At 37.1% G+C, this 26243-nt stretch overlaps 2 protein-coding genes and 1 long non-coding RNA gene across 8 annotated transcripts in view; 1 reads left to right on the forward strand and 2 right to left on the reverse strand.

Moving 5' to 3' along the window:
* On the reverse strand, positions 1-10926 carry cyb5r2 (cytochrome b5 reductase 2). The gene is given in 9 exon segments (NM_001045360.1): positions 1-442; positions 2644-2743; positions 5359-5444; positions 5558-5641; positions 6701-6830; positions 6916-7022; positions 7125-7197; positions 9325-9489; positions 10839-10926. Coding segments are annotated over 9 exon segments (930 nt in total). The 5' UTR covers positions 10851-10926; the 3' UTR covers positions 1-269.
* LOC141380935 (uncharacterized) overlaps positions 4902-26243 on the forward strand; it is a 24225-nt gene continuing 2883 nt past the window's right edge. For 2 of the 4 annotated variants that reach the window (XR_012400337.1, XR_012400339.1), the window contains exons 1-3: positions 4902-5250; positions 5337-5460; positions 9301-9482. This is a non-coding gene — a long non-coding RNA (uncharacterized lncRNA). Of the gene's footprint in view, positions 5251-5336; positions 5461-9300; positions 9483-22632; positions 22853-23394; positions 23485-23815; positions 24042-24148; positions 24221-26243 lie in introns of those variants that run through there. The other 2 variants (XR_012400340.1, XR_012400338.1) reach the window with 2 other exon arrangements.
* The window catches only part of LOC101884131 (ovochymase-2), a 12111-nt gene continuing 3636 nt past the window's right edge, over positions 17769-26243 (reverse strand). For 2 of the 3 annotated variants that reach the window (XR_012400330.1, XR_012400331.1), the window contains exons 13-19: positions 25844-25975; positions 24210-24286; positions 23826-24009; positions 20978-21032; positions 20621-20813; positions 20253-20374; positions 17769-18079 (exon numbers count right to left, since the gene is read on the reverse strand). Coding sequence is in view for 1 of the 3 variants with exons in the window: in XM_021470656.3 (XP_021326331.3) it covers positions 17912-18079; positions 20253-20374; positions 20621-20813; positions 20978-21032; positions 23826-24009; positions 24206-24286; positions 25844-25975 (935 nt within the window). In the remaining 2 variants the exon portion in view is untranslated. Of the gene's footprint in view, positions 18080-20252; positions 20375-20620; positions 20814-20977; positions 21033-23825; positions 24010-24205; positions 24287-25843; positions 25976-26243 lie in introns of all 3 variants that reach the window. The other variant, XM_021470656.3, reaches the window with a different exon arrangement.

A 26243-nucleotide genomic window follows, 5' to 3' on the forward strand; every position in this document is an offset into this window, starting at 1 on the left:
TAAATAGAAAACATTTTTTTATTTGTTTGTGTTTTTCCAGTAAAAAATGGATGCATTTCAAAATAAGACAACAGTGCTGTGTATTTCTGGCCTGTTTTTCTTGAATTGTTTAAACAGAACTGGATCTTTTGGTTGTTCAAAACAAGCAAAAACATACAGGTTTAAAAAAATAAAAATAAAAAAAAGCAGATTTTAACCCTTTTCTGACATTGACTCAACATGTTCCACAAGACATAAACCAGCTTTTAAACCATGTGTCATCAGGAGGCTCAGTATGCGAAAATGTTTTCTTTTTTGTAGCCCAGCTTGAGCAGATTGGGCAGGCAGGCTTTCTCGATCATGGCTGGAGGTCCGCACATGACCACCAGCACATCACTGTCTGCAGGCGGCAGATGATCTTTCATCATGGCTGCGTTAACAAACCCTTCACTGTACTTCCAGCCTGTCACAAAAATACAGACACAAAAGCTTCACAGTCACTTCTACAGCAGGCAGTGTTTGTGTACATTTGGGATATCATGTTAACGCCTATTTAAACCCACTGTTTACAATTGTGGCTGGGTCTTTTCTGTTATTTCTGGAAGCTCTATAAAGTGGTGGTGCTGACTTTTGCCAACTTTTAAATGAAAAAAATATATAAATAAATAGTAACATGGACATAAGTAGACATCATAAGCTTCTTATAAGCACCCCACATGTCTTTGTAAACATTGTGCAATTCTGAGTGTGCTACACACAGGTGAGCGGGCTTGACAAACCACCTGTAGGACAAACTCTCCTATATCTGTATGCTTTGTTAAATTAATATATGCAATAAGAGCACTTGTACAGCCTCCTCACCCTTCTGTATTACTCCGCCCACATAGAGTGACAGCAGATCAATAAACTCACTACACTTTGACAAATATTGCTGCTGTTGAGCAACATAATGTACTTTTGAGGCTTTGTAGAATGTAGTTGTTTAGATTGCAACTGTGCAGTTTATTCATAAGGATAGTGCCTATTTTAAACATTTATAATTTCAGAGATTCCTTGCGTTGGTGGCCATCAGCATATGATACTGAGCAGAGCAAAGACGGTTGCACCACAAGATGGCGATAGAGACCGCATAATAAGTCCTTAGGGGAGAAAAGTCAGTGTTTTCTTTTTGTATCTCAAACTGCAGCTGATCAAATCATAATAAAACAGGTTAGTGACATTCCCATTGGATCTCTCTTTCTCTCTTCTATGTTGTAGTGCTGTATTTATACCATAGTAATCTGCTAGTGTTTGCTAAGCTTTAGCTTTTTTGGGGTTAATTATTGTAATCTCCTGATTGCAACAAAGAAATACTTGGAAATCATTAAAGACTGATGACATTTCATGCCGTTTAATCTTATGTATATATATATATCTTATGTCAGTAAAATCAGCTGTTTTTTTCTTCCCTTTAGACATAACACTAGAGAGTCATTCAAACTCTAGCTCTAAAGTGACGTTGGTGAATTAGCAACAGTTTTTGCTCTTTTGACCGTCAGCTACAGAAGAAAGTAGTTCATCAAAAGGATTTTTGAGACTCTGTTTGATTTTCTTTTTTATATACATGATTATGCCGTTGAACTGTTGTATAAACGCAATATCACACACATAGCAGTGCGATGTGGCTGTATATGGACAGTAAGGGTAAGGCACTTGGCCTGTGGCTTTGAGCTAATGCACGCCTCCCACCAGTGCCGACTGCCGATAAACAGCCATATCGCACTGCTATGAGTGTGATATTGCTCATACTGTATATGCAGTTGAAGTTTAACAGAGCAAAGAAATTTTCAAAGTATGTCTGATAATATTTTTTCTTCTGGAGAAAGTCTTATTAGTCTTATTTCAGCTAGAATGAAAGCAGTTTTTATTTAAAAAAAAAAAAAAAAACTTTTTAGGGACAAAATGATTAGACCCTTTAAGCTAATTTCTTTTTTCCAATAGTGTACAGAACAAACCATCATTTCACAATAACTTCCCTAATTACTCTAACCTGCCTAGTTAACCTTATTAACCTAGTTAAGCCTTTAAATGTCACTTTAAGCTGTATAGAAGTGTCTTGAAAAATATCCAGTAAAATTTTATTGACTGTCATCGTGGCAAAGATAAAATAAATCAGTTATTATAAATGAGTTATTAAAACTATTATGTTTAGAAATGTGTTGAAAAAAAAATCTCTCTGTTAAACAGAAACTGGGGAAAAAAATAAACAGGGGGCAAATAATTCTGACTTCAACTGTATATATTGCTCATGGAAATATAACAGAAATACTCCACATCTTAATTTAATTTGAGTTTACTTTGAGTATGACTTTACCTGGATTAAGGTCATCAAAACCTTTGTTTACATGAAAGATTCTAATCTCTGAATGTTTTTGTCCATGTATAAGTACCAAATATCACATGACCAGATCAGTTTTATGTACTTGCTACTTACCGATAAGGTATACAATTGTGACCAACGCTGTAACACATTGTCGCAATGTTTGAACCGATTATAAAACTTAATTTGACCCACATAATATGAAAGGAGGCATGAAGTTTGTCTGTTAGTGACGTATAATAAAAATTACATGGATGGATTTTAAATAGCAAGCAATAATTTGGGGTTAAATATGTTAATAGTACCTTCAGAGGGTCTGTCCAGAGTGTACCAGAGTTTGAGTTTAGATGGGTGATTCCTGTGGACTTCATCCAGCTCGTTACGTAAAAGTATGTCCTTCTCAGTCTGGGGGAGTCAAACACACACTAAATAAGGTGCAATGCATGGGTGTAAAACACTGGAGGAATGTACTTGATTATTGTACTTAATAGTTAAATAACAATCATGTAGAAGTGCATAAACCTAACCGTAAGCCTTAATATAAACATTAGATGTATCTCTTAATTCTGATTGGCTGATGGGAATGTTGTTTCTGGATCAACGTATATGTTAATACAGGAACATGTCCTATTTGGTGAAATCAGGTCGGCAGACTTCTTGTGCATTAATTTTATTACATTTCTGTAAGAAAAACTGTCTTATATTACTCTTTATAGTTTGATTTTTACAAAATAAAGTGCATTTTTGTTGCATTTTTACATTTGCTTCCAGTTTTATATCCAAGTAATTCTTCAACTACGGGCACTTTTATGTCTTTTGATCATATGTCTAAAAATATACATCATTTTGTTCAAACTCCTTTTTCTTTGTCAAACTAACAATAAAACATACTTTAAATAATTGTACTACCTTTCTATTATATTTTTTTCATATTATTCAACCTCCTTTCAATTGTCAAAATCACTGTTTTCACCATCGCACACTCAGAGTTTTAAACTTCAACAATAAAATAACATTTTTAAATATTATTTATCTGGTAACTATTATTGTATCTTAATTAACCACTAGTGAAATCATTTAAATATTTTATAGTTATTGTGAGACTAATATCAATTTTGTGCTTTCTTATTTTCTGATTCATCTTTTTGTATTCTTAATGAAATATTATATATTTTTTATTTACATTAACATAACCATCATACAGTTCTCTTTGTCTTGTTTTCTGGTTTAAAAATGACTGTCATTAGATTCTTTAAGACATTACGTCTTGTTTACAGAACAATCTGTCATTCTGGTTCAATTATTTTGTATAATTAACCACACATTTTCTTCTATATATTTATTCTTTTATCCAGTAAAAATCAGGGTGTAAATCTTCAGTCTTGTTTTGAGATTAAACTTTTACTTAAAAGTCATATGAAACTTAGTTTGAATAAATTATTATTATTTGTAAATGAACACTGAAGTAGTAATATGGTACAGCAAGCAAATTGACAAAACTGTAGCACATATTTTTGGTGTATATCCACTTATTAAGTGTGGCATCATGCAAAGTGGCTTACAGGTCCAATTGTCATATCAAATTGTATGGGCAGACTCAACAAATGGTAATAATAAATGGTTACAAAGAGATGTAATACTTTCAAAAATCACAATCGCAATTATATATATATCCATGCCTATTATTAGATGGCCAGAAAGTGATAATTTTTTTTTATAAATTGTAAAAATATTGGTGTCTGTGATGCAGCAAATCCAGAGACTGTTGTGTACACCATGATGTTCCGCTTAGATGCGAAAATAGTATTTCTTCATACCTCACCAGGGGCGGATTGACCATTTGCCAATTCTTTTTTTTAAATGTGGGCCACTCAGTTTCTTTTTTTTTTTTCTTTTTTTTTTATATGTATTGTTTTTACATGCACAGAGCTTTTATCTCTTGCAAGACGTGAATATTATGATGATAATAAAAAATGCTAAGCATTTGGCCTAATTGGCTATAGCCGGCGGGTTTCGAGATGGGCCGGCCCAATCAGAGGTAACGCGGACGTAATCAAAATCTGGCAAGAATGTCAAATAAATAGTAAAAAAAAGTGGTGCCGAAAAGCTCAGAGAAATAAAAAAATGGCTCTAAATTCAGACGTGCCAAATGCATAATATTAACTGAAATATTCTCTAAAGGGGGCAACGCAGTGGCACAGTGGGTAGCACTGTGGGTGTCACCTCACAGCAAGAAGGTCGCTGGTTCGAGCCTCAGCTGGGTCAGTTGGCATTTCTGTGTGGAGTTTGCATGTTCTCTCTGTGATCACGTGGGTTGCTCCGGTTTCCCTCACAGTCCAAAGACTTGTGGTACAGGTGAATTGGGTAAGCTAAATTGGCTGTATGTGTGTTTGGATTGCAGCTGGGAGGGCATACGCTGCGTAAAACATATGCTGGATAAGTTGGCAATTAATTTCGTGCACTGGTGTGTCTACAGTGCTAGGGCTGATTTGTTGTCCGCCCCTGCTGTACCTCACCATACATCACAACTTAACAAGCGGATATAGCAGTGCTTCTGTGGTTTGATGATGTCAGTTTGACAGTTTGGGTGAACTTAGCCACGTGACGTCCCTCCAACCAAAACTGCTGCGGGTGAAATATGTGAGGTTATATATGCAAAAATAAAACCCCTCGCCCAACTACAATGACGTTTCATTTGGAAGTATGTATTTTAAAGAAAAACCTCTAGCAAATTCTGCTTTAGATTTATTTTATTTTGCTACAAGCTGGAAGAGTGAAAACTGAAAACCCTGGATCCGTCCGTCCATCCGTTATTCAACATTTCAACATTTTTTTTTTTTTTTTTGGAAACTAACAACTTATTCAATAATAACTGAGGATGTTTATATATTGATATCAGTAAACACACAAAGGTATGTATCCAGAAAACTATTAGGGGTGCGAATTTTACCGGCGTCAGCATTATGTTTGTTGTTACGTGTTTGTTAATGTCCTGTAGAATATTCCGTCATGTGACTGACCTGATTGGCGAATATGAGAGAGCACACGGTCTCGTCAAATGAATCTGCGGTGATGCTCCTGATCAGCTGCAGCATTGGAGTGATGCCTGAAAGAAACAACAGGTCCTCTTTAATTAATGTGTCCTGATTAATTGTTTTGGCAGTAAAGTGTGGAAACCTGTTATAAATAACTGGAGCTATTTCAAAATGTACACTGTACCTGTGCCGCCAGCAATCATGGCCACGTGTTTAAACTTCCGCACTTCAGCTTCAGATTTTTTGTCAGGTCGAATAGCAAACTTCCCTGTAATGTGAAATATGTTCAGCATCTAGTGCATTTTAGTGCACTTTAAAATGCACACAGGCGATGACTTTGTAATAATTTGAAAGCAATAAGACATCGCCCTCTAGAGGATAAATGTATTGCAGCATATCTCATAATATGTGTAAATAAAACGATAGGCTCTGAAAAACTTTACTTAAATGATCTGGATAAAATAGAAACATTTAAACGGCAAATGTCAAAGTTGAAGAAATAAAGTTACTACTAAAATTTGGTTTATGAAATATTGATCTAAAAAATTGTAATATAATTCATGAAAAAAATATTTGCTGCTATAATATTCACTCCACGTGAAATTACTAAAACAAAAAATAAATTGTTTACAACTATACAAATATTAATTTATAACAAATGATAATAATTATTGTAATTATAATATTAGTATTATAATAGCATTATTATAATAATAATTGTAATATAATTGATTGTAAAATTGAAATAAAGATGAAATAAACAAAAGACTACATAAAAAAGTACTGAGATGAATAAAATCCAATCATTTTGACAGAAACCAAAACTATTAAAACTAATAACAATAAGAAATGCAATATAAATTATGAATATTTAAAAAAATAAAATGTTAAATAAAATAAGTGAAAGCCGAAGTACTGAAATTACATTAAAATATAATCAATATAAATATATTTTAATTGTAAAATGTAATTCCTAAAAATATATGTGATAAAACTGACAAAAATTCATATTAAATTTTAAAAAATCTAAAATTAAATTTAAAAATTTATAAAAATATTTTATTTTAAAATAAATACAAGGAATTATATAGAAACTAAAACTAAACATTTATATAACTAATACATCAAAATATTAATACATTTATAAATGTCAAATTTAACCAATACAATTTTTTTAAAGATTAAAATGAAAACATTTTTAAAAAGCTAATCTAGGATAAAAATTATAAATACTAAAATGATTGATTGATTGATTGATTGATTGATTGATTGATTGATTGATTGATTGATTGATTGATAGCAACTAATAAACCAATAAAAGCATTACCCTTTCCATTGTACACCAATAATCCATTTGGACCTCTAAAGTCAATAGTGTCTCCAATCTTCATATTATCCAAGTACTGAGACATCTTGCCTCCATCAGGATAGCTTGGATGAGTATTTTTATAGTAAACCTGATATGAGATATTAAAAACCATTTCAAACATTACATCCCACTACAAATCTTAAACTGCTTATTTTGCAATCAGAAAAAAGTACCTTTACAACTAGATCAACATAACCCTGATCTTGATCGCTGGACACAGGAGTGTAAGCACGTACCACCAAACTCCCATTCACTTTTGCAGACAAATAAATATGCTGACCTGTGACATAAGAGAAAAGATATGAATCAATGAACGAAATAAAGCCAATGTTGCGAAATTAGGCTCAAGTTCAGGTGATAAAGGTGTAGAGCAAAGTCTTACCGATTGGGAGACCAAGAACATGAGATGAGGACGGAAGACCAAACCTGAATCTTTTTGTGTCATGATTGATTTCCTGTTGAAAAGCATTATTGCATGATAAATCATTTTGTTGTGTTATATGTAGTGTCACAGAAATCAATGTGATATTGTAACTTTAAGCAGAATGCAAATTAAACATTGATGATCGGGGTTTGGGGGGATGAGGGTTGTCTAATACATGTGAATCACATTTATGAATTTATTTAAATTACATCTCATTTCATAATGAACCGTATTTAAGTTGTCAGTGTTTTGAGGGATATTCAGAGTACTCTGACCTACAGTAACCTCTGATTAGCTGTTTCAGTGGTTACAGGTCAATACAAACTATGTGTCTAATTTTAGGCTATATGTTATTTTACGAGAAAAGTGTCTTGCGAACACGTATCTGCTAGTTTCAGATTGTTGAATCAAATATATTGGCACAAGTGTGCTTTTACAATGATGTGAACTGTTATAGGGGTGGTCAAATGTGTATTTATTTAATCTTTTTTATTATTATTAACATTATTATAATTTTAAGACTTTTTTTATGCCAGTAATTATAATGATTATACGTCACTGACATTCACTTTGATGTAAACATGTTTGCGATATACATTGCTTCAAAAAGAACTATTGATGTTCATGTAGGCCTATTGCACGATACGTTAATATATTGATTATTGTGTTGTTATTATTATATTTTTAAGACCTTTTTATGTCAGTGATTATAAGGATTATATTGACTCTGGCAATCACTTTTATGTAAATGTGTTTGCGATATAAATTGCGTCGCAAAAAAAATTTATGTTCGATGCGTTAATATATCGATTATTACAATAATACAAATTGTGTCACGAAAAAATAAAATTTTGATGTATTGCGTGATAAGTCCATAATGATTATTGTGAAATTATTATCATTTTAAGACTTTTATTGTGGTTATACTGATTATAACCTCCATCACCTTCATTATAAACGTGTTTGTTGATATAAATTCATCAACAATTATTTTTTATCATTTATAATTACTTTTAATAATAAAATTTTTGATGTTCATGTATTGCCCAATAATGTCCTGACATGAACATCAATCATTTTAAAAATTGTATTGTGTGATAAGTTGCTGTATTGTGACATGGTTTTCATTTTAAGACCTTTGTATTGTCACTGATTATAATGATTTTACAGACACCAACAGTCACTTTTATGCAAACAATATATAACATGAGGAATATAACAATAGTGATATAAATTTCATCACCAGAAATTAGTGATGTTTATGTATTTCCTGATAAGTTGACATATTAATTATATAACATATCAATCTTTTGTTGTTGTGTGAAATATTGTCACAGAAATGATCGGGATAAGTGATGTTATTCCCAATTTAAGATCACTCTGAAACTGAATGTAATGACTATTGAACACCATAGCAATGTGAATATCGGCACTTTCAGGGCACAAACCTTTTCATTCCATTATTTAGATTCTGTAATTTGATGTTTAAAATGATCTACTACAAACTTTGACACTAGTAAATGTCCTTGTAAAGGGACGTTAACTTTATTTGTGAATGTGAGCCATTTTGCTCTGTCACTTTTCTAGATGTGGCCTGCAGCTTTGTCAACTCCTGCTGAAAAGTCTGTACTGTAGTTTTCAGGAAAACATACATTATTTTGATTGTAATGGAGTTTACTGAGCTTGTTGAAACCTCCAACAGAGATTATTCCCTTTTATGCAAATGTGATGGCCGACATAAATTGGGTCTCCAAAAATGACTGAAGTTATGTTCATTTATTGCTGGATAAGTCGCTAAATTGATTATTGTGACATGCCTACATTACATTGTACTAGTGAAAATACAGACAGAACAGCAGGTTAAAAATGTCAACTGAAATACTTAATCAATCAAAGCTGCAGTACCAGAATTACTAAAACTAAAAGCTGTTTATAAAACTATTATAATAAAAATGTGCTAAAAATGTTTGTAGTATCATTGAATAAAACATTTTTAACATAAGTTTTTTGTACAGTGGAATAAAGCTGAAATAAAAAAATATGAAATAGCAATATAAACACTAAAATGAAATATTTAAGCATAACTAAACATTTATTAAACTAAAATAATAATAATCTTATTTTTACATTGCAGGAGAAAACTGAGTTTCTGACTGACCTCTTTTTCTATGAGTGGCAATGGGTATTTCACACTGGGGTCCTGCAAGGCTTTTGGAATCTTGTTTTGGGGTTTTGGAGGCGTGCTGTTGGAGCCTGCTGGTTTGAGGAAGAGGTAGAGGACGGTGATCACCACTATAGAGACCCCGATGAGCACAGGTGCTGTCTGAAAAATACACATACACCCTTAATACATGCTGTTAATACACACTTGACTGGTTTAGATGTTTGATTATTGTACACTCATTGTATTGTAAACTCAATCATTCATTCCTTTTCCTTTGGCTTAGTCCCTTATTTATGAGAGGTTGCCACAGCGGAATGAACCACCAATTATTCTGGCATATGTATTATGCAGTGTGCACTCTCTCATTCACACACACTAATGCCAATTTAGTTCATCCATTTCACCCATAGCGCATTTCTTTGGACTGTGGGGAAACCAGAGCACCCAGAGGAAACCCATGCTAACATGGAGAGTACATAGAAAATCTTCACAGAAATGCCATCTGGCCAAACCAGGACTCAAACCAGCGACCGTCTTGCTGTGAGGTGACAGTGCTAACCACTTAGCCACTGTGCCACCCTATTCAAATATTAGTTATATTTATTTTTTAAATATAAATATTAAATATTTAATTGCACTGGAAAGGTATCCGCCCCATAAAGCATATGCCATAGTAACAGGCGGTTCATTCCGTTGTGGCGACCCCTGATAAATCAAGGATTTAGCTGAAGGAAAGTAAGTGCAGTATTTAATTCTAAGAATAATTTTGGTTTTTAACTTTGTTACCAAATGTTATTAAGTCATATTATTTGAATGTAAATCAAACTTTTTATTATACTAATTCTTAACTCATTTGTATATGCATACATTAATAGAGGAGATGGATTGTAGAATGGTGAATTAATTCATTTAAAAATATATTTTATATTAAATTTATATTAAAATGTAAATTGTATAAAGAATTAAATATAATCATCAATTAAATGTTTAGTTAATTTCTATTCAAATTCTTTAGTAATTATATTTTCAAGTATTAAATATTTAAATAATCCATTTTTGGCATGGATTTGAAAGTGGTAAATTAATTTCATAATTAAATCTAAAATTAAGAAAACTGTTTTGGATGAATTCCCAATTATTCTTTAGCCTAAATACATTCTGCAGACAAATTGTAAATATAATTAACTTTTTATATACTTTTTTTTAATGTTATAGTTTATAATTTGTTGCATGTTACATTGTAATATTTTAATTTAGTGAAATATTATGCAGAACTTCTATTCCAAATAACTGGTATATCAACATGATAACCAACACTATGAGCTACTGGCTTATTGTGCTACATTCTGATGGCCTAACCATGCCAGCAATTTCCTCTCACCTTCTTTCTACTTCTGTCATTTGATCGAGAATAAAATCAACAGAAGAGTGTAAAACTGACATAGGAAAGTGCAAATTATTTTTTGCATGGCAGTGTGAAAGAGAGAGGCAAAAGAGGAAATACTCACTAGAATGTCCATGCTGTAGTCTTATTCCTGTACTGAACTGTTCTGGGTTTAGTCTACGTGAGGTACTTGTGCATTTCTTTCCTATATTTCAACCTTTGCACCAAGGCCAGTTCATAAAGAGAGTTATTGAAAGGCAGCCAATCAGATAAGGTCTCCAAGTGGCCTCAGCCAATAGGAATGGGATATTCTAATGAGCAGCCTTGTTGCCTATGGTTCTTTGTGCATGTTGGTGATCACCTCATTGCCTGATAATGCATGCTGAGGGACGGGTTAAGATTACCCCTCTAGTACAGGAAAAGAACAGAAATGCCTGACATATCTGAAGTTTTTGGATGTTTTTTATTCAGTTAAGACAGAGATCTATAATGTAAAGATATGAAATGGTTTCAGTGGAGAAGAATTTAGAGGACAATTATGATCACTAAACAGGTCTTACTGTATGTTGCATGGATGAATCTTTGGGAATAGCCAAAAATGCATTTTATGAGTGAAAATTACTGATTTTTTTTATGCCAACAATCGACAGGATATTAGGTAAAGGTTATGTTCATGAAGTCATTTATTAAATGTATTTCCTTAAATCTATCAAAATAAAAGGTTTGATTAGTTGCTAAGAAGGAAATTTTGACCTATTTAAATGCAGTTTTCTCAGTATTTTTAATTTTTCAGAATTTACATAATTAGTACAGTACTCAGTATAAACATGGGCTGGTAAACAATTCTAAAGGTTTGATAACCTTGAATAAAAATATCACAATTTCACGGTGTTGTGATTACTGCTCTAACAAATATTCTTTTATATGTCTGGGTGAAAAACAAGAACTTTTTTCCACTTTGAACACAATGGCTATGTCCGAAATCACAAAGTTCCATACTATATAGTACGCTAAAAACAGTAGGCGAGCCAAGTAGTGTCCGAATTCATAGAATTCAAAAAACTTCTTTGTACTTCTTCATATGCTAGAAGTATCCAGATGACCTACTACTTCCGGCAAGATTCTGAAGTGTGCATGCAATGGACACTACGCTATCCTATGATGCACCGCAAGAGAATTCATGAATGGGAGTGAAGCATCACATGATGATGACAATATGGCATCCTTACTACGTTTATTCATGCTACTCACATACTGTATAGAACATACTTTTCTATTGGTCAAGTAGTTAATTCAAATGTGGTATCAACTGAGTAGCAGGCGATTTCAGATGCAGACAGTATATTTTATTTTGAGAAACATTTAAAATATTTTGGAACAGTAAACATGTCAGGCTAAATAATTCAAATAAATCATTGACTTCTGATGTCTTCATTAGTTCAAAAACACAGATTTCTTTACAATTTAAAACAGAATCTTTGGAGATCTTTTCTGCTGGAGATACTGTTGTCCAAAAAACATTCAAAAATCAAATATACCGTAGGAATGGTATAACTGTCACGTTAGCAAGATCAAACAGGAACAAAAAGGTGCGGATCCAAGTGCAGTTTTATTTACAATGTGCATCAAACAGAAAAACAAGGTGTCCAAAGTGCAAAGTACAAATAAACAATAAAACAAGAAACACAAAACAGAGACAGGGCTCAGGAATCAGAAACTCTAAACTTACAGGAATACGGAGACAAGATGGACAAACGACGCAGTGACAAACAGAGGTGAAATGGTTGTATAAATAGTCCAGGAAATTAACAGGAAACAGGAACAGCTGTGAGCCAATCAGTGTACGTGGACCGGGTGTAATGCGCATGGTATGTATGAACTTGTAGTCTTTTGGGCGCTGCAGTCAATTCCCAGAGTCTGTGAACTACAGCGCCCTCTGGTGGTCACTGACCGTCATGACAGTACCCCCTCTTTAAAGAGCGGCTACCAGACGCTCCCAGAACAGTCCCGGGGGGGGGGGGGGGGTGTGGGTGTAAGCGGAGCAGGAACAAGGGGAGGGATGGGAGGGTCAGACCAGGGTAGGTCCATGGGTCAGGCGCCCCAGCAGAAAGCCAGGGTGCAGCCGGGGAATCAGTCCCAAACAGTGGGAAAGACCACCAGGGAGGGGCGGGAGGGATGACCCATGGATGATCTCGCAGGAGACACAAGGCAGGGGGTTTTAGGAGAGCCGGCTGGAGATGCAACTGGACTGGAACCGGCGGAACTGGAGGTAGCTGGACTGGAGCCGGCGGGACTGGAGGCAGCTGGACTGGAGCCGGCGGGACTGGAGGCAGCTGGACTGGAGCCGGCGGGACTGGAGCCGGCGGAACTGGAGGCAGCTGGACTGGAACCGGCGGGACTGGAGGCAGCTGGACTGGAACCGGCGGGACTGGAGGCAGCTGGACTGGAACCGGCGGGACAGGAGGCAGCTGGACTGGAGCCGGCGGGACAGGAGGCAGCTGGACTGGAGCCGGCGGGACAGGAGGCAGCTGGACTGGAGCCGGCGGGACAGGAGGCAGCTGGACTGGAGCCGGCGGGACAGGAGGCAGCTGGACTGGAGCCGGCGGGACAGGAGGCAGCTGGACTGGAGCCGGCGGGACAGGAGGCAGCTGGACTGGAGCCGGCGGGACAGGAGGCAGCTGGACTGGAGCCGGCAGGACTGGAGGCAGCTGGACTGGAGCTGGCAGAGCAAGGAGCCCGAGCGAGGTCGGTAGAGCAAAGAGCCGGACTGAAAGCGGCAGGGCCTGGAGCCGGACTGGGACCGGCAGTTCAAGACGTCTGGGTGGTGCCGGCAGGGCAAGACACCTGGATGGCATTGGTAATGGCAGTAGCCTGGGTGGCGCCGGCAGGGCGAGGAGCCTGGGTGGCGCCGGCAGGGCGAGGAGCCTGGGTGGCGCCGGCAGGGCGAGGAGCCTGGGTGGCGCCGGCAGGGCGAGGAGCCTGGGTGGCGCCGGCAGGGCGAGGAGCCTGGGTGGCGCCGGCAGGGCGAGGAGCCTGGGTGGCGCCGGCAGGGCGAGGAGCCTGGGTGGCGCCGGCAGGGCGAGGAGCCTGGGTGGCGCCGGCAGGGCGAGGAGCCTGGGTGGCGCCGGCAGGGCGAGGAGCTTGAGTGGCGCCGGTAAAGCCAGGAGCCGGACTGGAACCGGCATTGAACTGCGCTCTGGGGCTGGAGCCGACACTGGCGGGCGCTCTGGGGCTGGAGCCGGCACTGGCGGGCGCTCTGGGGCTGGAGCCGGCACTGGCGGGCGCTCTGGGGCTGGAGCCGGCACTGGCGGGCGCTCTGGGGCTGGAGCCGACACTGGCGGGCGCTCTGGGGCTGGAGCCGACACTGGCGGGCGCTCTGGGGCTGGAGCCGACACTGGCGGGCGCTCTGGGGCTGGAGCCGACACTGGCGGGCGCTCTGGGGCTGGAGCCGACACTGGCGGGCGCTCTGGGGCTGGAGCCGACACTGGCGGGCGCTCTGGGGCTGGAGCCGACACTGGCGGGCGCTCTGGGGCTGGAGCCGACACTGGCGGGCGCTCTGGGATATGGGCAGTCCTCCTCCTGTGCCTCCTTCGTCTGGTGGTTTGAGAAGGGAGAGTGTTGTCATCAGGAGAGGGAGCTTGCTCTGGAGCTGGAGCCGACACTGGCGGGCATTGTGAGACTGGAGCAGACACTGGGGTTCCACACAGTTCTAGCAGACTCTCCAGAGGCTCAGAGAAAGGTGGTCTACGGACAGCCCGACGCGGATAAGGACGCAACTCCAACCCCGCCTCTCTCCTCCTTCCCATAGATACATCAGCCGGCCCTGAAAATATCCCTCTCTGTTGCCCTACACTCAGGCCGCCCTCCTGAGGGTTCTCCTCCTTCAGGGCAACAGAGAGAGGGGAGCCGGAGATTAATAAGGCCACTTCAATAAAACGATAAAGGTTCCAGTCGTCTTCGTATGGTGGCATGAGGGAACGAACTGGTTCCAAAAGTCCTCCCCGGAAACACATCATCAGCAAAAGATCACTGTGAGAGCTCTTCGGGGCTAGCTCCAAAAACTCCTTTATATAACGCTCTATTGAGCGGTTACCTTGTTTTAAAAGCATGATGCTATTGTCTGCTGGATCCATAATGTGACTGCGTCGTTCTGTCACGTTAGCAAGATCAAACAGGAACAAAAAGGTGCGGATCCAAGTGCAGTTTTATTTACAATGTGCATCAAACAGAAAAACAAGGTGTCCAAAGTGCAAAGTACAAATAAACAATAAAACAAGAAACACAAAACAGAGACAGGGCTCAGGAATCAGAAACTCTAAACTTACAGGAATACGGAGACAAGATGGACAAACGACGCAGTGACAAACAGAGGTGAAATGGTTGTATAAATAGTCCAGGAAATTAACAGGAAACAGGAACAGCTGTGAGCCAATCAGTGTACGTGGACCGGGTGTAATGCGCATGGTATGTATGAACTTGTAGTCTTTTGGGCGCTGTAGTCAATTCCCAGAGTCTGTGAACTACAGCTGGTCACTGACCGTCATGACAATAACAGAAAATTGCGGCGGTTTTAAAACCTTGACTTTTGTAACTGCGGTATACCTTGAAAACGGTTATTGTCCCGGGATGTTTAAATTGTTTTCGTTAACGATAGTTGACGTGTTACAATAGCAACTATAAAATTGCCACAACATAGTCAAGTACCTTACTAATTGTAGTATGATTCAAATAGGTTTGTGTAGTGTACTGTAAATTGCTGTAGGTTTTATTTTTCCTGAGCAGTGGCCAGGAACAGCTCAAAGTGACAAAAAGTCTAAACGCCCTATTTATGTATATGGTCATTCCTGTCTATTTAACGAGTCTTTTCTTCACACACACATATAGTGGAAACTCACAGTGTGAAATAATATACGGCTGTAAATAAATCTGGTTTAAATTCACATAAAGCAAACTAAAATTCAGTGTGGTTGAAACTTACGCTGCATATGCATTTGGAAGCATACTAAATATGCAGATCGGTGGATCATGTGATGTTACCTGTTTCCTGAAACACTCTTTTATTTGAAGACAACACACAAACATCTTATCTTACTTCAAAATACTTTCTCATTGGGAAAATGCGCCCAGGGTTATATCTTTGAGAACCAACAAATATGGTACAAATTGGCTGCATTTTGTGTGTAAAACGAATGCTACTGGGTATTACCGCTGACTGCTTACCTCTGTATGAAAGGCTTTTCTGCTGTAACTGGTTGGCTCAGTACCTCACCATGCACAGCAGCAGAGTTTGGGTGTAAAAAAAAGCAGCCCAGGGTTCGAGTCTGGCGAAGGACAGTTCCAGAAACCAAGGAAAATGAAACCCATATTGATATAGAAACATTTGGTCGTGATAGCTTTTCTCTTTTATTTGCTTTTGAGAACACTATTGGTTGGGTTTAGGGAAGGGAGTGTGTGGGTTTGTCAAAAAAAATGCAAAAACACATAGTCCAGGGTACATATTTGTGGGTTCTCAAAAAATGTAGCACTGGGCACATATTTCTAATGAGTATGTGTTACACTGAAAAAAAAATATTCAAAGATGATTCCTTTTTTTTACTAAAATATTTTAAGTTAAGTGGTTGTAAACAATTCGTTTGGGCTGGATTTAAACAAACAAATTCAAGAGCCTATATTATACATAAAATAGGGTCATATTTTGTTTGTAAGGGTCTCCAACAACAGTCTAATATGCATGCAAGGTCAAAAAACACTTTCATTATCTTGTAATCTGCATTTATTTTTACCTAATTATCCCAGCAACTCCCGTATGAATCGTCCAGTGATTCATTTATTCCCAAACCCCTCCTTAGTGCGAAGCTAATCTGCGCTGATTGGACCGATGACAGTCTGTTGCGATTGGTTGATACTGACTGCCTTCAGTGCCAGACAGAGTGAAATGCCCAGCAGCTAATCAACAATATAAAAGTAGTCACAGTGCATACACGTTTCATAGTGTAAGGCCTGGATTTTGGCTGCCAGTGGGTAAATGCAAATACAGACGATGGACTTGAAAATACTGACGACTAACTATTTTATGGAGCAAAAACTCCAAGAACTGGCGAGGAGATCTCCTAGCTTGTCACACTCTGCTCTTTTCACACACACGCACATATACACATTGCCCTCCTCAGAGGAGGACACAACCCACACACACACACACACATTACCCTCCTCCATGGAGGTCCGTAAACAAAGCGGCACGTGTTGCATTTTTAACGTGGCTTTACATTCGATATGACAATATAGCAAGTTAACTTGATACAGTACACGCGGTTACAAGTAACAAATCACAACTAAATACATTTGCAAGCTAGAGTAAACGAGCCAACAACTTTAATCGCACGTAGTTACACTTGAGAAATGGAGGAAGAAACCGATCCAGGTTCTGACATAGTCATAGCCCTCCTTTAACAAACGGCAGATGAAGTATTCTTTGTAGCATTTAGTTTCCAGAAGCACTCAAACTGCTCAAGGCTGGGCTATAATGCTGAGGTTTCATCTTTGGGTAAAGACTCAATAATATCCATTTGCACTTTGCGACTTCATTTGACCGGCATGTGTGTGTGTGTGTGTGTGTGTCATTTTCTGTGTTAGAGGGCGGGGCCGCAGGTTTCAAATCTCCCGGGTTTGCGCATGCAATTACTTGGTTTCGTTATCACGTCATCGCGAAACACCTAATGACTCGTTATCAAGACAACTCATTTGAAGCACTATGAGTCGACTCTTTTATAGATAAATCAACAGTTATAAACACTGTACACTTACAGATTTAAGCCTTAGCTGGATACTTCACTTCACTTAGAGCTGTTACACAGTTCATGGAAGGGCATTTTCAAAAACCCATAATATGGGCTCTTTAAGTTAAACATTACTAAATTTAATTTGTTTGCTTAAATTCAACACAAATAAATAGTTTACAACAATTTTGCAGACAACATTTTTTTCAGTGTATGATAACTCTGTGTAGCATTTCAGAGGCTGGTCACTGCTGACTATTTGAATGACACTATTCGCACTGCTCATTTTTTATTAATTAAAGCATGAAAATGACAATTAAAAGGTAAAATAATATAAAATGATTAGTCGATTAAAAATATTGATGTCGACTAATTATCAGCATTGAATCACAGCGGCTTTTATGCTAATAACTTTGAGTTTTCACTCTGTGTTCAACATTTGCGAGATCCAATGCATTGTGGCTGGAACTGAAGAATAAACCGCAGGCTTCTGCGTTCCACCATAAGTTTCTCCCCAACTCTTGAGTCCCATCAGAACAACACCAGATGTGTTTGTCAGACAATAGAGAGATCCACTGTTCCAGTAAGGCTGTGAAACAGACAAGAATAAGCTACAGTATATTAGCAAAAATCATACTAACTTTTTTTAAATGTCTGTTTATCGCTGACCTTCAAAATTTCTACATGGATCAAAAAAATACATTTTGAAAAATGTTGTTTTGTCTGTACATTGAAAGTCAATGGGCAACAAAATATTTTGGTTACCAGCATTCTTCAAAACTCTTCTTTTATGTTTAGCAGAACAGAAGATGGAAACTAATATAGTTTTGGCAACACAATCTTACAGCAGTTTGTAACTTTTTGATTGAGTGGCTAATTCGTATGAATTTGTATGATCTCATTCGTACTATCTAGTTCAATTCGCTCAATCTCAAGGATGGTTGGGTTTAAGAGTGGGGTTGGGTGCCACACCTAAAATCTTACATTTACATACAACTGAACTTGTAAGAATTAAAACAAATTAGCCACTAAACTGACAAAATGTAAAATAGATATGTTTCCTCGAGAGATCAGGCTGGTTTTGGAGCAAGTAAAGGGTGAGTGAATGACAGTTATAATTGTATTACTTTAAATACACAACTAGTTCACAGCTATGGGTTTTGTTTTTGGAACTGAGCAGTACAGCTACACCTAATAGATTTATGTACAGTAGATTTGGATTTTGGAACATTTTTGCATGAAAAAATGTGACCTCATTTCAAATTACTTTAATAAATGATTGCAAGTCTTTTTTCTGTGTATAAAAGTATACTGATAGTTTACCAGTTAACCTTCTCTAGTTAAATTTTAATTAAATACCTGTAGCACATATTTTTTCAAGTTTATCTATACACTTTGGTGGCACAGTGGCTCAGTGGTTAGCACTGTCGCCTCACAGCAATAAGGTTGCTGGTTCAAGTCTATGCCAGTTCCTATAATCTTATAAATCTTATAATTTAATAATAATTGTAATAAAATTGTATAATAATGAAAATAATGTATTCATTCAATGTTATATTCTTGTTTCTGGTAAAAGAAAAAATGTGGTTTTAATTCATTTAATTAATAAATTTTAATATATCGCAATCAATTCCTAAAGAAATCAATAAATTCAAATTCAATAAAATCAAAAAGTTGAAAAACACTTTTCATATATATAAATAACTTTTTAGTTATTTTTTACATACTTTTATTGTACAGCATATGGTATATGCCATGTCTAAAATGAATGAATGAATGAATTAATTAATTAATTAAACAAACAAATGAACAAAAGGCATTACTATAAACACACACACTCAATATATAGACCCTAATAATATTATTTATTCATGTTCCTATTTGAGCCACAATATTATTTATACAGCTTCTTCTATTAATGTACCTTAAGGTCATATTGGGGTGACCACAAGCGGTGGGCCTGCCTCCGGGTTCTCTAGTTTCCCTCACAGTCCATGACATGCGATATAGGTAAATTAGGTCAACAAAATTGGCCTTAGTTTATGAGTGCGTGAGTGAATGTGTGAGTGTATAGATGTTTCCCAGTACTGGGTTGTGGCTGGAAGATCATCTGCTGTGTGAAACATATGCTGTATTAGTTGGCGATTCATTCCGCTATGGTGACCCCTGATAAATAAGGGACAAAGCCGAAGGAAAATGAATGAATGAAAGTACACTTTAAAAACAAACTAGAGTAAACCGCTAGTTTTGTAGTTTTATACTGTCAGTTTTCTATCTCTAAACTTAATATTATATTGTTCATTTTTGCATTGTTTTTAAAGGTATTGAAGTCTGTTGTTGAGAGACTTCATTAAATGAAAAGATAGTTCACCAAAATTTTATTTGCCCACTTTTATATACTCACTAGACCTTTATGAATTGATATCTACTTTGGAACACAAAATGGGTTATTCTGAAGTATGTTGGGGGGGAAAAGCAGCCATTAATAATAAAAAAAATACTGTCCAAATCAATGGCTGTTTTTCTCCAACATTCTTCAGTACATCATACTTTGTGTTCAACAGATGAAAGAAACTAAAACCAGTTCAGAACAAGTGGATTAGAAAACGTTGACAAAATGTTTGTTTTTGTGGGAACTATCCCTTTAAGAGTGGGATTTTAAACAATTATCAAACATAGCCACTAGAGGTCAGCATTTCTTCTTTTACATTCCTTACTAGCAAACAGGAAGTGTTCAGCAATACTTTACAGCAGCTCCTCACCACGCCTGAATCTCCACTGCTCAGTCCAGCACACAGCAAAGTAGGTGTCAGCCTAGTTCTTTGGTGTTGTTCACACACTGCGCGTTCCATCACAGATATTTTTAGCCACTGCTCATGTCCTGCTAAAAAAGAGTGCATAACATTCACCGAAAGGTCTGCAGAGTGCAAAATGTGCAGTAGAAAAATCTCAAATTTGCTTTGTGTAAAGTTTTGAAAGTTCAGCCAGAGGTCAGCTTTCAGTTTATTCAACAAGTGATTGTGAAAGTCATGCTTGCTTATGATATATACGCAGATATGAAATTCCTCCAAGTCAGACTATTGTGTAACTATCATAGCACTCAGCTTGTGAAGGCAGACGGGTGACGTACACATTTGGCCGGTCCACACTGGAGTCCAGCACTGGAGAGAGGGTGGGATTTCCTGACCAGCAGAGGGTAGACAAGCAGGCTGTGTTCTTCCACTGAGATTTAATGGAGAGCTGAGCTGAAGCAAAGCCACGTTATAGTCCAGAGAAGAGGAGTTGAATTGAGGGTTTACGAATACTCTGAACACCTCACGGGTCTAAGGAAGAGATTATTGAGTTTATAATGTTTTTTGGGGCGAACGGTCGCTTTAAGAGATGAGATTGATGCATTGATAGCAGATCAACATTGCTACTTCCTGTTAAAAACATTGAAGTCACTTTCCTGTTGGTGGTATGTTGTTGGTGGAAGTGTCATTCTCACCTGTTTATTTAAACCATGTGCTGTCACTGATAAAATTCTCAGAAGTCTTTCATCCCTGCAAAAAAATCAACACTTGTATTAAAAAAATAGTTCATTATTTTATAGACTAAATAAATGAAGACAAACAGCTTTAGAAACTCATAGCAACTCCAGCTCTCAAAATTGGCTTTCCTGCAGGGTGCAATTGTAATTAATACATCCAAACAAGGCAAGGCAAGGCAAGTTTATTTATATAGCACATTTCATACACAGTGGCAATTCAAAGTGCTTTACATAAACAGGAATAAAAAAAGAGAAGTTTAGGAACATAACATGCAGACAATATAAATTATTAAAAACAGATAAAAACAAATAAAAATGAGTTAAAGTAGGTTATAAAAGAATGAAAAACGAAAATAAAAAACATAATAGTGTGATCTGTCGGACAGAGCACAGTGCTCATACAGTAAAGGCATAGCTAAACAGATGTGTTTTCAGTCTCGATTGGAATGTGCCTAATGTTGGAGCAGATCTGATCATTTCTGGAAGCTAATTCCAGCAGCGGGGGGCATAGTGGCTGAAGGCAGATTCACCCTGCTTTGACTGAACTCTTGGAGTTTCTAGTTTATATGATCCTACAGATCTGAGTGATCTGTTGGGTTTGTATTCAGTGAGCATATCTGTAATGCATTTAGGTCCTACACCATTTAGTGATTTATAGACCAGTAATAATACTTTAAACTCTATTCTGAATGTAACTGGGAGCCAGTGTAGAGACCTGAGGACAGGTGTGATGTGCTCTGATTTCCTGCTTCTGGTCAGAATCCTGGCCGCAGCGTTCTGGATGAGCTGCAACTGTCTGACTGTCTTTTTGGGAAGGCCAGTGAGGAGGCCGTTACAGTAATCCACCCTGCTGTCGATAAAAGCATCAACAAGTTTCTCTAAGTCTTCACTAGAAACAAAGCATCTGATTCTTGCAATGTTTTTGAGATGATAGTATGCTGATTTACTGACTGCTTTGACATGACTGTTGAAACTCAGATCTGACTCCAGAGTCACACCAAGATTCTTTATCTTATTTTTTGTTGTTTGACCATTTAAGCCAGACCCTTAACACCCCCAACAAACACCCCCCCAGCCCGCTCTTCAAAAAATTTATCCTGCACATGCCCTTTGGACGGTCTCTGCACAGGCCTGCTTAAAGCCAAGGTACGCATTCACCTTGAGAACCTCATCTCTGTTCTCAAACGCAAACAAGCTAAATACTGTCTTCCGGATTTACAGGAAAGCATCAGATTGGTAAGTTAGATTATGGTTGGAGCTAAACTGTGCAGGACAGTAAAACTTGAGAGGCAGAGGCACTAGTGTGTTTTAGAAAAATGCTCTCCATTTTCACTAAATTGGCTAAAATGCACAATATGTGATCATTCTGCTCACTGGCCATGTAGATATTTTGCCAGCATCCATACTTGCAGTCTACCGGTTGTGTTATGGTCATATAAGAATGATTTGACGAATCAGAGAACACAACTCAATAGTCTAGAATACTAGAGTGTGAGCCAGACAAGCATTAGTTAATAAACGTTTGTGTTTTATCCTGTCCATACTGAATAAAATATCAGCATTTCCAAACTAAAACAGGATCTTTAATGTTTTCAAAACGCTTGGTTTCGCAGATTGAAGACGACAGAAGAATTTTATAATCGTAGCAAAATTGTAATACCAGGCATAATCATAAAACAGCGAAATTGCATCAGTGTAAATACTACCAGTCCACCCATTTTGCTCTAAAGCAGAGGTGCCCAAAGTAGGGTCTGCTGGCCAAAGTTGGCCAATGGTAACCTTTGGTTTGGTCTGCCATCCCATCTGTAAAGAGAGGGAAATATTGGGGAGTCGGTTGGGGGAGAATGCCTTCAACAGTGACGGGGGGTTCTTCAAGATGAAGATAACTGAGGTAAGAAACTTTGGTTATTTATTACGGTCATTTATATTGAATTAGGAATCGTCTAATTGGTGAATCATGTGTTAGCTAAAGCTGGACCAACTGTGGTCAATCATAAGCACATGATCTTTCTAAATTAATTTATATGTAAACTTCGCAAAATACAAATCAATTTTGAAATTATTTGACTACATTGATGCCAAAACAACATCAAATTAACATCGAAAAAGTTTTTTGTTTTGATGTTTTGAAGTTTTTTGATGCCAATGTTTTATGCAGAGTAGTTTTAAAATCAAGGTAGTTTGCATATAGGGATACAAAATGCATTGTAAATTTTTGATTCATAAGTGAAGCTTTCATATGAGTAAAACTTTTCTTACATTATAATACTTTTTGAGTTGTCATTTTAGTGGTCATGTCAAATGGACGTCAAGGTTTTAATATTAAATTAATTTACATTTTTGACTTGTTTTTTTACGTTTATTTTTTTTTACAGCAAGGTGCCTGCTTGGATACTTTTACGAGAGAATGAAAATGTTTTATGAGATAATGCAACATTTCTCAGGGGAATGCACTACTTTTGCAAGTGAGCTCAAAGTTGCTTTAGAGAACACAATACATTTGCGACCCATCAAAAAGAGTCATCTATTTCTCAATAGAATGCACTTATTGTAGAAGATAATTCAATACTTTTGTAAGAACTTTTTTTTTTGTTTTTTTTTTGAAGGAAGACAAGAATTTGGTAGAGAATATAACATTGTTGCTATCGACTGTTATACTTTATGACAAAATGCAAAGTTTCTTCAGGAAATGTAATGCTTTTTGCGAGGGAGCACAAAAGCATTGAAATGTAACTTTCCTCCATCATCATGTGCCCTTAGGAGCTCTAAAGAAAACAGCTTTTTTATTGTTTCTAGCATTACTCACAGGTCATTAACACAGTGTGCATTAGTGAGGATCCATTGTGCCTGGATGATCACCCCGTTGCAGTGGTGGCCTGAATCCAAACTAATGCTCACGTGCCACAGCCAAGGCACTTTCCCATCATCCTCTGCGCTCTTCAGGCCATCCAGTCCAGAGGCATCAGTAACATCAGGCATTCCGCACAAAGCTGAGGAGTGAACACTAGCATGAATACTTGTGGTAAACCAAATACACCCACACAATCTGTTCAGAGATAGATACGTTTGTAATGTTCTCTTATTTTACACATTTGACATGACTCCGGCTGGATTCCTAACATTCTAAAGATCCCCTAAAACAAGAGCCTGTTTTAAAGCTCACTGTGGAGAGCACAAAGGACAAACCAGCCTGCAAATGTGGTGAGATAACTCTGCTATCATCATCTGCTTCCTCCCCCTGATCTTCATACACCGTCTCTCGGAGATCTGCAAGGAAATGTGATATTTAGGGCCTTATCGTTTTGTCATCATTTCACACAGCAGAAGTCTGTGGTTACAAAAACAGTGGTGTCAAAAAAGGCTTAGTAATTTGAGTTAACTAGAAAGCTACTTGATAGCCTTATTATTATGTCTTTGTTGTATAAAAGGTGATCTGTTAAAAACTTGTTTTAAAGAAATACTCCAAATTTTTGGAAATCCATTCAGCTGATCTCTGGGTCATAAATCATTGAATTAGATTAGATCAGTAGCATCTCGCTCTAAAATGTTTAAAAAAGTTTTGACAGTTTCTTTCTAGACTCTTCTTTTGTTACATCGTGTGCTAAGACCGACGAAAAATGAAAAGCTTCTATTTTATAGGTTGACATGGCTAGGAACTATATTGAATTGGAAAATTATCAGTAACTTTTTTTATTGTTAATTTATGCTAAACTAAGCTAAAAGTTGAGTAAAATGCAAAGTAAAAGCTTGACTGAACGGGTTTAAAAATGGTAAAACTCATCTATTTAAAAGACTAGTTCATTATATTGAACAGGAAAACTATCATGAACTCTTTTTTTTATTATTGATTTATGCTAAGCTAAGCTAAAAGTGCTCCTGCTAGACCTGGAGATTGACTGAATGGATTTAAAAATGGTAAAACTTAACTATTTAAAGGACTAGCTCACTATATTGAACAGGAAAACTATCATTAACTCTTATTTATTATTGATTTAATGCTAAGCTAAGCTAAAAGTGCTCCTATCAGACTTGGAGATTGACTAAATGTAATCAAAAATGGTAAAACAACTGTTTAAAGCACTAGCTCACTATATTGAATATGAAAATTATCATTACCTCTTATTTATTATTGATTTATGCTAAGTTAAAAATGCTTCCACCAGACCTGTAGATCGACTGAATTGATTCAAAAATAGAAAAACATAACGGTGTTAAAGGAAAATTAACTCAATATTTACTCACACTCAGGTGTTTACAAAACTTGTATTTGTTTCTTTCTTCAGTTAAACACTAAAAAAGATATTTTGAAGAAAGCAATAAAAAAAACTTTAACCATCTACTTCCATAGTAGGAAAAACAAATATATGCACTTAATTATTACAGGTTTCCAGCTGTCTTCAAAATATCTTCTTTTGTGTTCAGCATAGTATCTCATAGTATACCTTAAATGTACAAAAGTGAACCTTAAAGATACAATAGAGTACCAAGAAGGTACTTTACTAACATCCACCTGTATGGTACAAAAATGTATCTATTAAAAAGGTTCCACCCCAGTGACAGATTTTGTACTTTTATTTCTGAGTGTATATGGGATTTGTAAAATAGGCCTATTTTCTAAAAAAAAAAATAAATAAATAAATAAATTGTGAAAATGAACTAATAACATTCCTTTAACGATTTGACTTTATTGTTGACCTTTTGAGTAAGCACAAATATTTTGATGTCCGGTAGTGTGTTTATATAGTAGGTTACCTGTGGGTCAGGTTTGCTTGGTTGAAATTTGAACACCTGCATTGAACGTTTTTTCCTCATGTTGACTCTCACCTTTTTCACTGATAAAAGATAGGGAGGCACTGAAACCGCGGGCAGAGATGGTGCTGTCTGTGTTGAACTGCAGATACATTATGTGATTGTAGCTGAGGACAGCTGGAGGAATGCTCTGGCCACATACTGCCACTTAAAATAAACAACAACAAAATAAATAGCACAGCACTGACTACATTTCCCATAATGCTGCATTTTTTCCCTGTGTAACTGATAACAGTGACACTGTAACACAGACAGTGCTTGAAACATAAGACTTCTGACTCTGTAACATTTGCATTGTTAATGATAAAATAAACCTAAAGAGTTACAACGTTTTAGATCAGCACATTTTTATTTGTAAAGACTTTTTTTTATTTGTCAGATTTTGTTTTTAAAATACTGTCATTTTCAGCTTTCT

This window comes from Danio rerio, chromosome 25 (genome assembly GCF_049306965.1).
Source record: "Danio rerio strain Tuebingen ecotype United States chromosome 25, GRCz12tu, whole genome shotgun sequence".
NCBI classification, from domain to species: domain Eukaryota; kingdom Metazoa; phylum Chordata; class Actinopteri; order Cypriniformes; family Danionidae; genus Danio; species Danio rerio.